Genomic DNA, 14,408 nt, shown 5'->3' with positions numbered 1-14,408 from the left:
CTAGGCAGCTGGGCCAGCAATTCCGTCAGACTGCAAGGTGGCTCCGCTTGCAGCAGGCTGCGGGCCAGGGTGCTGGTGAAGTTCTCTGCTCCCTCCATCTCCGGGTGCAGTGGGTCCAGACTGATCCAGGCCGCACCCAGCCCCTCGGTTTTCTTTCCTATCCGCCCCCATGGGGGTTGGTCCTGGGGGCATCTTCTGACAATCACCTTCAGGGGCAGCCCCCCCACGTTGATGGACATCTCCACTGCTGCACTCATAGTTGCTGGGGGCGGGCCCCTCCCTTGGCGCCACTCTGGGACCTGGCCCACGATAGGAGGCGGCTTCCTGCTGTCCTTTTGTGCGCACATAATGGCGTCCGCTCTGCCAGGGCGGGAAAAACGGATGAAGATGGCGGGAAACGGTCCAAATTGGCGTCTGATGGCGAGAATCGGCTCCGGATGGCGGGAAACGACTCCGGACAGCGGGAAACTTCTGGAAATGGCGGGAGACTTCTTTTTAAGGTACATGTGCAGTTTTCTTCCGGCACGCAATACCCGCCTGTGGCGGGTTGGTAATGATCCTGCCGACTACGCCAAAAGTTGACGCGCCCCCTAGGCCTGTGCTGAGCAGGGGAATACCCGGAGCCGGATCGCTGGGGGGTTGTAGTTCTCCGTGGCGGTGACCCGGTCCGTGCCCAGGGCGGTCAAACCAGTGGCGGTCTTAAGTAATAAGAATGTCCGACTACGCCACCCGTGGATTGCGGTCAGTTGGGACCGCCGCTGCGCTGCCGACCGCTGAGGCTGATGTTGTTTGCGCAGCCGAGTATGGGATGACTCCCCACGGGAGAAGTATTGCCTCAGGGCAGCTAATGTGGATGATGGGAGTGATGGTGTGAGCGTCCCAGTACTAATGGTGCTGGTGCGGCAAGGAATCACAGAGACGTGCAGTTGCAGTTTTCAATGCTTTACTCACAGTTGTTATTCGTGTCAATCCTGCAGGCGATGACTGCCCAAGCCGTGCTGCGTCCACCAGGTGAGGGACTCAGTCAACTCCCAGGCAATTCCAGAGTGTGGCACAGAACTCCCTTCTCTTCCTTTCTCTGGCCGTCCCCACCAGTGACCCACCTTTGTCCAGCTCCCTCGGGCCTTCTCTGGGCACGCTGATCTCTGCGTCCCTGACCCTATATGGTATGCCTTCCTGGTGGATGTAGTGAGGGGTCGCACCAAGATGTGGTCACAACCTCCGGTTTTGGCTGAGGATTAGTTGCCTCCACCAATTTGCGTTCCGGTACCCTGCTCTGCCAACCCTTCACCCGTTATCTCGTGGGTTCTTAGGGTTCCCTCTTCACTCGTGTCTCTGGGCCTTTCTCTGTGTTCCTTGCTTCCTTTCTGTTCCAGTTCCTTTCTTACTTTCCTTTCTGTTCCTTCTCCTCTCTCTTTCTGCTGTTTCTGGCCTCTACTCCAGGCCTGCCTCTGGAGCTGGGCCCAGACTGAGCCACAGCTCTCTGTCAGCCCTCTCTGGCTGAGCTCCTCTCCTCTTCTCCTCCTGACTGAACTGGACTGGACTGAACTGAACACTGTCCTAAGATGGTGCCCACCTTATATACCTCCTTCTGACACCCGAGCCCAGGTGACTAGCAACCAATGGGCTCCTACCTATGCCCAGAGACCCACCCCTATCTGCTCCTACACCACTGGGTATTCCACCCCCCGCCCCACTCCAGCCAGGGACAGATGCTGTCGTGCCTGCACTTCTGTCTAGTGGGAGCACCGTTGAGCTGTCCCTCGGAAATGGGGTGTGTGTGATGCATGCAGCCTACCGAGCCCTAGTCCACAATCCATCCTTACCCGGGAGTGAAATATCACACCTCTGGTTCGAGGTGCAATACCCCTGTAGCAGCCGAGCCCTCGGGGTGCTACATATCCACCATTCTAGCAATGATATCTATTGTCGGATCTCTATTAATCAGTATGGCGTTTATTCTAGTTGTGTGCTATACGCATGACATATTTGCAGATATTGATAAAACACCCTATGCGGAAGATTAAAATCTGCCTTTATTTGTTCAAAGCTCTTGAATAATTCAAGAGTTCTGATACCAAACATATACCCCTACCCTCCCACTCACTAACATTTTTTTGGTTTATGTAGGTCTGGTAAGTTATCGGTGTCCCATGAAGAAGTATAGTTTGTGTACTTTCCAATCCCCAGCATTTTACCACTATCCCATACCTTACATATTAACTTCAGTGTAGGACATTTTAAGTCTTTTTCTCAAGGAGGCCCCATATCTAGTACTGAGAATGGAAGTTTTTACTTGGTTCCATCCATAAGTAGGTGACCTAAAATTCCACAATATTTGCAAATACCCCATCCATGAAATTATCTTAACTCCTTTCTAGCGTTACGCAGGTCTGCGTATACCTGGAGGGAAGCAGATCATTTATGTCGTTTGTCAAGGAGATCAATCCGCCCAAGCAAATGGGAGACTTTAGCTGCTCTCTCTTTTTAGCCTGGATCCAAGTTTTATTATTCCCTGAGAACGTATTTGAGTGTTTCCCATTAAAATGGTAAGGCTTTTTCATCATGCTCATATTTACCAAGGAGATTATCATTTAAGTTCCAACAGCTGAAGCCTTGGTGGAGTCAAGTATACTCAGAATACAATATACAGGAGCATGATCTGACCATATAGCAGTTCCTACCTGAGATGTAGATTGCCATGTAAGCAAGTGATGACTAATTACGGAAAAGTCTCTACAGCTGTAGGTATTGTGTAAAGGTGAATAATACGTATAATCCTTTACGTCTGGATGTAGTATCCTCCATACATCGACCAATTGGAAAGACTGGAGGACGTTTAGCAAAGCTTTTGATTGTGTTTTAGATTGGTGACTCCGGCCCCGGGAAGCGTCTAAAGAAGGATCCAAGACAAAATTAAAGTCCCCTCCAATGATGATAAGGTCCTCCGCAAAATGTTTTAGCTTGTTTAAGTAATGACGGCATGTCTTAATTTGGTCACAATTAGGGAGATAAAAGTTTGCCAAAGTCAAAATTTTGGAATAGATTGAGATGCTAACAAACACATACCTCCCTTCCGTGTCAGACAGTGTGCCTACAATAGTATGCGGCAGTGATCTGTAGCGGCCTTAACTCGGCACCTTCGACTTTGAAACCGCATTTGTACTGTGACGCCAAGATGAATAATATCTTTCAGGGACGACAACGGCGTGATAATACAATATCCCATCGCTGCCACCAGTTTGTCAGGGATTTGCTCACACAGTCACGATCCCGATTACTCACAGAGACCACTCACTGTGATCTCTGGAGCGAACAGCTCTCTGCTGCCCCCTATCGTCCGGACAATTGCACGATTGGCTGACGATCAATACAGGAGGCTAACAGGCTGTTCTCACCAAATAGTCATCGGCAAGCTAGCAGTGAGCGTACACACCTCCGAATTCCAAAGCATGGAAAGTCTGTACTATCACTGATAGTCTCACGATAACCCAAGAAAGATTATTCGCTGCCAACACCGATCAGTTTTAAAATACAATACAGGCCTGATCGGATGCCTGCTTTCTGATAGGGTATATGGCTTTGGGGGAAAATCGATTACAGAGCACAAGAAACGGAACTATTCAATTTTTTATTTAATCCAAAGGGAGGTAGTATTTATGAAAAAATAAACAAAAGATTTTACAAAGGGGGACAATACATATACAATTACACCAAAATAAAAGGGATTAAAAGAATAAACTTACTTGACAGATCGCAGAGATGATTCAGTTTAGCTGGAGGGGAGGTGCTCCAATGGACCATTATTGAACAGGACCCGTGCTTACACAATATGTATCTCTCGGCATGATTATAGACCCATCTTCAGCTGGATCTTTTATGCCGAAGGGGGGCCATGCCCACATACTCCCCCCGTGATGACCTCACTTGGGCTGGTCTCCACCCTTCATGGTTTTATTAAAATCTCTTTATTTCTGCGATAACTTCTCGCTGGTTGATCGCAGAAGTTAGCAAGTGATACCATATTTTTATTGCAATTTTACCTTTCTTTAGAGACTAGACATGACATAACTGCTGTTGGTTATCTTTGCCCTCTTGCATCACAGCTCACCAATAAGTAAAATATGCATATTGTTCCTTAGCTAACCCCACCATTAAAAATATGTGTCCCATCACAATTATAGAACTTCCGATATTCCATATTTCATTTCGGTGTCTATGAGTCTGATGAGCAAAAGGAGTTTGCAAATGAGGATGATTCGGCTATTGTACTGTGTGATAGATTTCTTTGAAGCCTAACGAGATGAGTCCTGTCCCTTTCAATCTCTGGCTCATCTGCTCAAAAGTGTCTATTCATCACCCAGGTCTGTCCATTTGGTATGGTAACTAGCCGGTATAACTGAGTTAGTGGCTCCTGCTATTTGCATAGGAGCCACTTCTTAGAGTGTTAGCTCTTCTTACTGCGACTGAGATAGGGGAGGGGGGGTGAGAGGGATTTCAGAGGGAGAGAGAAATTCCTAATATTTTCTAGAACAATATCTGTTAGTAAATTGAGGTATATGATCGCCTCTACAGTGGGTCTCCGGAAGAAAGAAAATGTACGTGTTGTTTATGCATATAACACTTGAGCTCTTTTCTCTGGAACATTAAGTCATCTGACATTTAATGAACAAGTTTTGAGTTGTGCCATATTATATGAAAAAAAGGGGGAATGGAAGAGAGAAATATTAAAAGCAAAGAGGAAGTATAGACGGAAGATAGTAACATCTACCTCTCAGTGTCTAAGAAGTATAGATTATGAATAGATCAAAACAGTAGGAAATTGCAAAACAAGCAGATCCCAATGCAAGTCCCCGGACTGGGGGTTGTCTTTACAGGTGTACGTCAAACCTTCAGTCCTAGGGTTCCTATTAGTGGGAACCATGGAATATATAGCAAGCAAAGTAATACAGCCTGATATTACAGAAATATAATGTGAACTCAACTTATATGCCGTTCTAAGACATAAACTGAGACATTCTGAAGAGTGGCACCTACAACTCTATTTAGATATATCTTATTATATGCTTAAAGAAATAAGTAAGCATCTGCAAACTGTCTCTCATCAGGGAAGACAAGATTCATTTCAGGAGCTCATATGATTAGCAGGTTCCTTTCCCATCTGGCTGCATCACCATCAAGTTCCTGATCCATTGACCACCTTCTGTGACGTGCTGGAACTCTCAGTGGCAATGGTGGAGCAGGTGGCCAGTCAGATATATGGATTCTGGGAATGACCAGGACATCACAGAATGGTCTCATGTCGCTTTGGTCTTTCAAAGTATACAATGTTCCATTTTTCCGGACCTGCAGCTGGAAAGGTACCACAGGGGTACATCAGGCCATTTTCTCAGAGAGCATCAAGAAGTGGTTTCAATACCCTTCTTTAGCAAGTGTCATTCAGGATAGATCTATGAGAAATTATATGCGTTTTCCATTGAAATCACCAGGACCCAACTCCTTTGCTTTCCTCACAATGGCCTCTTTTACATTGAAAAAAAATGTATGTGACAGAGAATGTCCCTTGGACGCTCAGGATTTGGGCCATGATTGCCTAATGTACGGTGCGCCCTGTTAATCTCCACCTCCTTATCAATAGGGTCACCAAGGATATTATGGAATAATGTCCATAGTGTTGGCATGATCGCTTGTGTATTGAGATTTTCAGGTATACTCCTTATCCGGATATTATTGTGATTTTCTTGGTCATCAACCATATTAAACAGACTGATTATTATTTGCTGGCTGTGACTATCCAGTGTTTGTTTACGAGCATTTTGATGGTCCACAACTTGGACGACATTATCCTCTAATCTCTGTACCTTGTCAGTAAGATGTGACAGGATAGAAGCGAGAGGACATATTTCAGTTTTGTATGTGGTCTCCAGTCTTTGTATATATTGCTCTATCTCTTGTTTAGTAGGGATAGACACAAAATATGAAATACAAATCAATTATGGCGTTCCCCATATCAGAATCCCCTGTGGCTGGGGAGTAAATTTCCTTGTGAAGCAAGCGCTGCTCAGTATGTGTTTCTGTGAGTGTACAGGGAGATTTGTGGTGCGGTTTTCTTGTGAGGCCTACATTAAGAGAGAAGTTGACGCAGGATTTATAGGCTTGAGCTGTCTGGCATCATGAGAGTTAAGACTGCTTTTTTTCCATGCTAAGATGAGGCAGTAATGGCTCAAGAGCAGGAAGATAAGACTTTCAATAAGAAACACTGCATACCAGACATCCTGACGGAGGTGGAGAACCTCAGATTAATCTCTGATATCTTGTCTTTCTTTCTCATATCGGACGTCATGTTTGAGGCTGTAAATTGCTTATAATTCCCCCAGGAGCACAGTCTGAAGAGAGTGCTTTCAGTGTGTGCATTCTCTTCGTGCTGTGTCCAGGCCATGTCCTTCCTGTTGATGTTCAATACATCCGAAGGCGGCATTGATTGTGAGCAGGATTGTGTGATGTAACAATCTTGTGTGATGTAACAATCTTGTGTGAGCCCCGGGAACTTGAGCTGTGACACCAATGGAACGGCACCAGAACGGGAGGTGCGTATGAGTGTTTTTATTTTAACAAGGCCAAACATGAGGAATGAGAAGGAGTTGTCCTAGTAGCGGAAAACCCCTTTATGAAGATACAATTTTCGGTTAAAAATGAAAAAGGTTTCTCCCCAGTGTGACTTCTCTGAAGTTTATTAAGAGTTGATTTCCATGTAAAACATTTCCCACATTAACAACATGAAAATGGCTTCTCGTCTGTGTGAGTTCTCTGGTGACTAAGAAGTGATGGTTTCTTCACAAAACATTTCCCACATTCTGAACAGGAAAAAGGCTTCTCCCTTGTGTGAGTTCTCTGGTGCTTAATAAAATCTGAATTATCGTTAAAACATTTCCCACATTCTGAACAGGAGAAAGGCTTCTCCCCTGTGTGGGTTCTCTGGTGCTTAATCAAAGCTGATTTCTGGCTAAAACTTTTCCCACATTCTGAACAGGAAAAAGGCTTCTCCCCTGTGTGAGTTCTCTGGTGTATAACCAAAGCTGATTTCTGGATAAAACATTTTCTGCATTCTGAACAGGAAAAAGGCTTTTCCCCTGTGTGAGTTCTCTGGTGTATAACCAAATCTGATCTATGGCTAAAACATTTTCCACATTCTGAACATGAAAAAGGCTTCTCCCCTGTGTGAGTTCTCTGGTGCTTAACCAAATCTGATTTCTGGTTAAAACATTTCCCACATTCTGAACATGAAAAAGGCTTCTCCCCTGTGTGAGTTATCTGATGTCTGATAAAACTTGATTTCAATGTAAAACATTTTCCACATTCTGAACAAGAAAATGGCTTCTCCTCTGTGTGACTTCTCTGGTGATTAACAAGATTTGATTTCTGGTTAAAACATTTCCCACACTTGAAACAAAAAAATACATTCTCTGTTGTGTCAATGCTTTGATGTTTAAGAAAAGACTTTTGAAGGGGAAAACTATTTCCATATTCTGAACATGAAAATGGCTTCTTTGCTTGAGGAGCACTTTGTTTTTTAATGCTTATTTTGTGACTTTGATTTTCCTTAGTATTCGGTAATGAATCAGAAGACAGGACCTGTTTCAAATGATCAGATGATAGATCTTTGTTGTGAAGGGATGATGGTATATCTTGGTTAATGGCATTCACTTCATTTGTATCCTGTGGGATCTCAAGATCATCTGATTTAAAAATTGAAGATGTCAGCTGTTCCTCTGATCTCCTGGTACAGTCATCTGCCAAGAAGAAAATCAATTATTATTTATGAATAACATATCATTAAAATTTATATTGATGAACATTTCTACTTAAACTCTCCATAAAAATGTACTTTATGTAAAAGTATCATTATTTACCAAGAAAACATCACAGAAAAAATCAGCCTTACCAACACCAAATCAGATAAGAAATGCATTAGCATTTTAGTGTTGGTTGGGTGTACTGGGGTGTCTGTCCATGTGGGGTGCACTTATATAGTGCTGGGCAGCCTTACTGATGTAATAGTATGGGCATCATTAGGCTAAGCCAGACACTGTGCATCACACCTACCTGTGTGACTGGTGTCCTATGCAAGCTTCATCTGTGCGCATCTTTAATACTAGGCAACCACACCCTCCATGAATTGGTAGGATTGTGAGTGGTTGCTCCATCAGTATTTTGCACCTGTGCTGCCCCCACCTTTATCATGGGGGTCTGCGGCATCCTGCTAGTGCATTTGTTATATGATTTGGTGTTAGTAAGGCTGTATCTTTTTCTGTGTTTTTTTTATTTTGCCCTATGTTAGCCGTCATTATTCACCAAGACAATAACAGTTCACAGTCTAATAGAAAACCTCATAGGATGAACCAGTAGAGCGTGGTGTCCAACTGTTTGTTAATTCTGCCTCCCAAATATGGAATAAAAAGCCACCAAACAATGTTATGTAGGCGAAAATAATATCAATAAAAACTTCTACTCATCTCACAAAAAACAAGTCCCCACTCAGGTCCATCATCTGTCAGTGGAAAACCAGAGGTTTCCACATTATTAGTGGCTCAAAGGCTTTTGAAAAGCAACATGGCTTCCATAAACCAATCCAGCAATATCCACTCTCCCAAAGTCAAATCTCCCCCTCGCTTCTGAGCCTTGCAGTGTGCCCAAACCGCATTTAGCCTCCATGTATTTGACAATACTATAGTGAGAAGAACCCACTTAATTTACGGTGTGTGTCTCCTGGAGCACAATCTGGGCACTATGTGTTGGGTAATGAAATTATATATTTGTAATTTTCACTCTCCATCATCCACTGCGTGCTAATTTCCGGAAAGTGACTGTGGAGTCAAAATAGTCACTACTCCTATAGATTATTCACTGAGGGTTATAATTTCCAAAATGGAGTCACTTTATGGGGATTTCTATTGCTCTGGTTTTCTGCAATTTGGTCACATTAGGGCTTCTGTAAATGGTGGATCCCATCTCCTCTGGGATCTGCTCCTGCGACATCTGCTTCTCTCACCAGGAGCCGCCTTATTCATCCTGCAGGCAGCGCTGGTGATGGAGGAGACGTCAGAACCAGAAGCTCTGGGCGGCGCAGGCTGTGTCCAGCCACTAAGATTAGGGTTGCTGGGACCTGTAGTATCATCCAGTCTGGCAGTATGGGTGTGTGTGCTGTCCAGCTGGAGTAATCTGCTCCCTGCTTTAGCCAACTGGGAAGCACCGCACCCTACTAAAGCTGAAAGCATATTGCCGGCAGCTGCCAGATACAGCCTTGTTCTCCTCTGGTTCAGTCCTCTGTGCTCAGCTCCCGGCTTGTGGATTCGTTTCTGTTGTGACCTCGGCCCGTTTACTGACTACTTTTATGTCTTCTGATTTTGTATTTTCTCTGTCCTCTTGGTTCTGACCCGGCTACCTGACTATTCTTCTTGCCATCTCACACTACAGAACATCAGGTAACACCATGTCCCAAGCCTAGGGGTCTCTGTCTAAGTCCAGATCCATGTAGAGGGGTTAAAGAATGATGAGCCAAGCAATCCCTGGGATCTGGAAAATGGAGTAGATAGCGCCAAGCCTGTTCGTGTTGGCCATGTTTTGAGCTGCCAGGTGACAACGAGCAGTGTCCCCAATACATTGTGTCTGCACACTATCCTAGCAAGATCTGCATTCACATAGCTAAATGTCGCTCCTTCCCTTCTTAACCTGCCATGTACCCAGACAGTAGTGTACAACCGTATATAGGGGATTGTCAGATTCAAGAGAAGTTGGAAAATAATTTGTAAGATCCATTTGTTTCCCATTATCCTTTGTGAAGAATTCCAAAGTTATCACCACATAAAGTGACACACGTCAGATTTGAAAAATGGGCCCTGATTAGGAACACAAAATTGGCAGCAGGAAGAGGTTAAATCAGAGTAACTACTGTAGTAAAAAACTGTGAGTATAGACAATAACACATCTACTGAAATGATCAAACCCGACAGTCTTCATCAGTAATAAATGAGTAACTAGTGAAGAAAGTTATGCTCTAGCAGCAAAATGGTGATCACACGATTGTGATACGGCCGGACTACACCACCGATAAAGCAGCCACAGCCGGTGACTTAGAAGAATCTGTGACTTCTCTGCATTTAGTGGTTACTACTCACCTGGGTGGTCATATGTAGGAATCTCCTCTTTACATCGCTCATCACCCCTCACATATGTCTCTGTAGTATTAATATGGGTCAGATCTTCACCCTGAAACAAATAAATATTATAAAAGTCAAAGACAGATGGAGAAGTCACATCTATGATCAGCTCTAATCCTGCCATCTCCACTGTTCTCATAACACAAATATAAAACATAATAATGGTGGATAAAACAAGACTGAACACCAGAACTTCACAGCCGTCTACACATCATAGGGGAGATCTCATGGCACCTTCTCTCCATCTACCTGATGATCCTGAGGAACATTGGGGTCTTCTTGTTTACAGTCTTGTGGAAGAAGAGGACGGGGACATCTCTCTGGTGTTGTCCTCTTACTGGATAGATCTGGAGGAAACACATACAGGGACTGAATTCCTTCTTTACATACAGATAATTATAGGCTGTGTGTATTTAGTCCTATCTATTACCTGGTGATGTGAGGGGCTGGGGAACCTCCATCATGAAGTCCCTGTACAGATCTTTGTGTCCTTCTAAATACTCCCACTCCTCCATGGAGAAATAGACGGCGACATCCTGACACCTTATAGGAACCTGACACATGCAATGATACAGTCATCCCCCGATCCCTTCATAGCTTTACTGTATAATGTCCCAGCATTCCCAGCAGTGTCACCTCTCCAGTCAGCAGCTCAATCATCTTGTAGGTGAGTTCTAGGATCTTCTGGCGATTGATGTTCTCATGCATTAGGGGGTGAGATGGAGGCCCAATGTTTGGGCTCAGGGGTCTCACCCATCCCTCAGACACAGGGTCCTGACAGCGCTCAATAGAGGTCTTCTTCACTACTGTGTAATCCTGGCCATGGAGAGACACATTAATAAATCTCACTACAGACATTTCCAGGGTCCTCACCTCTCCAGTTCTGTCCATCTGTTATTCCCATAGATAAGAATGATGTAATGTGACGTCATCAGAATCTCTCACCTCTCCAGTAAGCCGGAAGAGGATCTCTAGGGTGAGGTATAATATCCTCTCCGCCATCTTGTCTCCGTCCATATCCATCTTTGATGGGTAAATTTGGGTAAAAATGGGTAATCTTAGAGGAGTTGATGTTGTAGAGACCTGAATGAGAAGATGAGCCGTAATAACATCATAAAAATCCTGTGTAATAATACAATTACTGGAGATAATAAGGGGAAACAGATGAGGAGATTTATTATTTTACAGTATTTAGTTTTCTTCTTTACATCTAGTAATAAAACCTTTATATTTTAGGCCACAGACAACAAGCAGTTTCTTCCTCGGAGTCTTCAGCTGAAGACTCTTCTCATAGACTCATCTTCCATAACACTAATTCTGGAATCATTTACTGATATAATAATAATACAAGTACTGGACACAATAAGTGGAAACATATGAGGAGATTTATAATTTTACGGTATTTAGTTTTCCTCTTTACATCCATATATATAAAGCAGTAAATCTGTGTGTGGAACCGGTTGGAAAAAAAAACACATTTTTCACAAGGTTTGAGTGAAATCTTGCCCGTCTTTATCACCAGACTAAAAATACTGAAAACATTAAAACACGAAATTTACCCCATTCATGAGATTTGGCCCTCTGAATTTAGACTGTATAGAAATAAAGGAGAAAATGGGTGTCTGTGTGTTAAATGCAAAACTACAGTTTTAGCCCAAAGGATCTTAAAGAATTAGAGCGACAGCGATTAAAGAGTTGCTCTTTACAGAAGATGGAAACCTGAACAGCGAGGATCTACTGCAACAATCAGATTTAAAAGGGTTAATCAGCACAAAGATAATGAAATAATCGATGGGTTGTACCTTATTTTGAAAAATGTTTGACACGCACATTAACGTGAAATATTGTAATTCTGTGGAGTCAAATGTACTTGCAAATCAGCTAACAAAGACAGTGATATGGCAGTGTTTCAGTTACACAATCAAAAATGGGAACTATATAAGTAGTAACGAATCCATGTGGCAATTACTAAATTTTCCCATCCATGAAAGACATCTGACTTTAGTTCATCTCAGCATCCATCTTGAAAATGGGCAACGAGTTTATTTCACTACCAACAATTTAGAAGAAAGAGCGACTCAACTACCTAATACAACATTAACAGCTTTCTTCCTCCTGTGTCAAGCAGGTCCATTTGCGAGGACTTTATTATATTCAGACGTTCCAAAAATATTATACATGGAATAAGTTGAGAAAAGTATTTTGCAAAAGGAAACAAGGTGCAAGGGTCCAAGGATGGGACGGAGGTTCCAGTGATGCTCTTGGACGCGTGTACACACTTCATCCAAACAATGCAGAGTGTTACTACCTACGTTTATTGCATCACACTGTCCCTGGGCCTACATCTTTCACAGATTTAAAAACAGTTGGTGGTGAGCTGTCTCAATCTTACAGGGAGGCATTCCAAAAGCGTGGTCTGATCGAAGATTATCAACACTGGGACATGACATTGCAGAAAATGTCCGTCACTCACTTTCCACCACAACTTTGAAACCTGTTCGCTATAATAATTACAACCTGTGCACCTTCTAACCCCCGCGCTCTTTGGGAAAAATACAAAGAATATCTTAGCGAAGATATTCTTAGAGTGCACAGGAGAGTTAATCCGGATTTAGGCTTAAATTTCACTGCCGACATATTCACCAAAGTCCTCTTGACGCTAGAAGAAAGGTGCAAGTGTATCAATAGTAAAACTCTAATAGAATTTGGTTTACGAGCACCAGTTCGACCAGCCTTTGATGTTATGGGCTGTGATATTCTGCAAAACAAAAGCTATGATTTGGAAAGGTTGAAAGAATTTGTCACATTGAATAAGCCTCATTTGGTTGATGACCAAAGATCGGCGTATTTGGCAATTACAGATCAGATTTCAAGTGGAAATGGGAGACTGTTTTTCCTTGATGGACCAGGAGGTAGCGGTAAAATATTCTTAATTAATTTGCTGCTCACAAAAATTCGCTCAAGCAATAACATTGCTCTGGCCGATGCCTCATCTGGGATTGCGACCACTCTTAAAGATGGAGGGCGCACGGCTCATTCAGTACTAGGATTGCCCTTGAATCTATTGCTGTTGGAAACTCTAGCCTGTAATTACACTAAGGGCTCAGAGAAAGCTAAAGAATTACAGACTTGCAAATTAATTGTCTGTGATGAATCCACCATGGCGCACAAGAAAGCTGTCGAGGCCCTCGATCGCACCTTGAAAGATCTGCAGGGATCCAATTGCTTAATGGGGGAAATTGTACTTTTTTTACAGGCGACTTCTGCCAAACGTTACCTGTTCTTAAGGGAGCAACGCCAGCAGACGAGCTGAATGCCTGTTTAATATCTTCTCATCTATGGAGACATATGCAAAACCTACAAGAAACAAAGTGATCATAAACCCTGCTGTAACTAAATAAGTAAAAAAGCAAAAGTGCATTTAAATAACATAGGGTCCTTAGTGAACACAGTTTTTGATCAAAAAAGCATAACAGCCATCCCACCATGGCAAGGTGACCCTTTTCAGGATGGAGACATATTCAGGAGCTACTCTGACTACTAATATACGGGTTCACTTGATGGGAAATTCTATTGCGAACCAGTTTACACCCCACGTACTTTGCCTCAGGAACGACAGGTTCCCTACAGATTCCACTACCGGCTTAATCTCCTTCCCGGAAGACTTTTACAAAATGACGTCCTCAGTACTGGAGGTTATTAATCAAGTATTCCCTGATATTTGTCACAATTTTAACAACCATCAGTGGCTTTGTGAACGCGCAATCCTATAAAACTATAGTGTCAGCTCCATAAACCTACAAATACAGAAGAGACGTCCCGGTCCAGAGACCACATACATGTCCACTGATTCAGTCATGGATGGTGAACAAGCAGTAATGTGCCCATTGGAGTTCCTGAATTGTGTGGAGCCTCCTGGATGTCACCGCATAGACTCACTATAAAGATAGGAGCCCGATAATGACCCAACACAAGGGAATGTAATGTATTATGTCCTATAGAAACTGCAGAGAAATAATCATCTAATGCTGCGATTCCAGGATTATTCTAGAGGGAATCGGCTGCGATATCCCCTGTGCAATATATATCTAGTATTAATGCTCCAGTAATGGGGTCTCCACATACCTCCACCTGCAGAGCCGCCACCACATATATGGCTGCTCTGTGCGCACAGGAGCTGTGATGAGGTCA

The 14,408-nt window shown here is 43.4% G+C and overlaps 1 protein-coding gene across 1 annotated transcript; it reads right to left on the bottom strand.

The window, feature by feature from the left end:
• Nucleotides 1–5,284: 5,284 nt before the first annotated feature.
• On the bottom strand, nt 5,285–13,579 carry LOC141229032 (uncharacterized). The gene is made up of 8 exons (XM_073667399.1): nt 13,495–13,579; nt 11,163–11,300; nt 10,854–11,033; nt 10,648–10,771; nt 10,467–10,564; nt 10,176–10,266; nt 5,603–5,950; nt 5,285–5,352 (listed from the first exon to the last, which is right to left on the bottom strand). The coding sequence occupies exons 2-8, from the start codon at nt 11,238–11,240 to the stop codon at nt 5,285–5,287; spliced, it is 987 nt and encodes a 328-aa protein (XP_073523500.1). The 5' UTR covers nt 11,241–11,300; nt 13,495–13,579.
• Between the last annotated feature and the right edge of the window lie 829 nt (nt 13,580–14,408).

This window comes from Phyllobates terribilis, unplaced genomic scaffold (genome assembly GCF_046119375.1).
Source record: "Phyllobates terribilis strain yellow unplaced genomic scaffold, ASM4611937v1 Scaffold_453__1_contigs__length_1468511, whole genome shotgun sequence".
In the NCBI taxonomy this organism is placed as follows: domain Eukaryota; kingdom Metazoa; phylum Chordata; class Amphibia; order Anura; family Dendrobatidae; genus Phyllobates; species Phyllobates terribilis.
The sequence above is the reverse complement of the archived record's forward strand: the minus strand, read 5'-3'. Positions and strand labels throughout refer to the sequence as shown.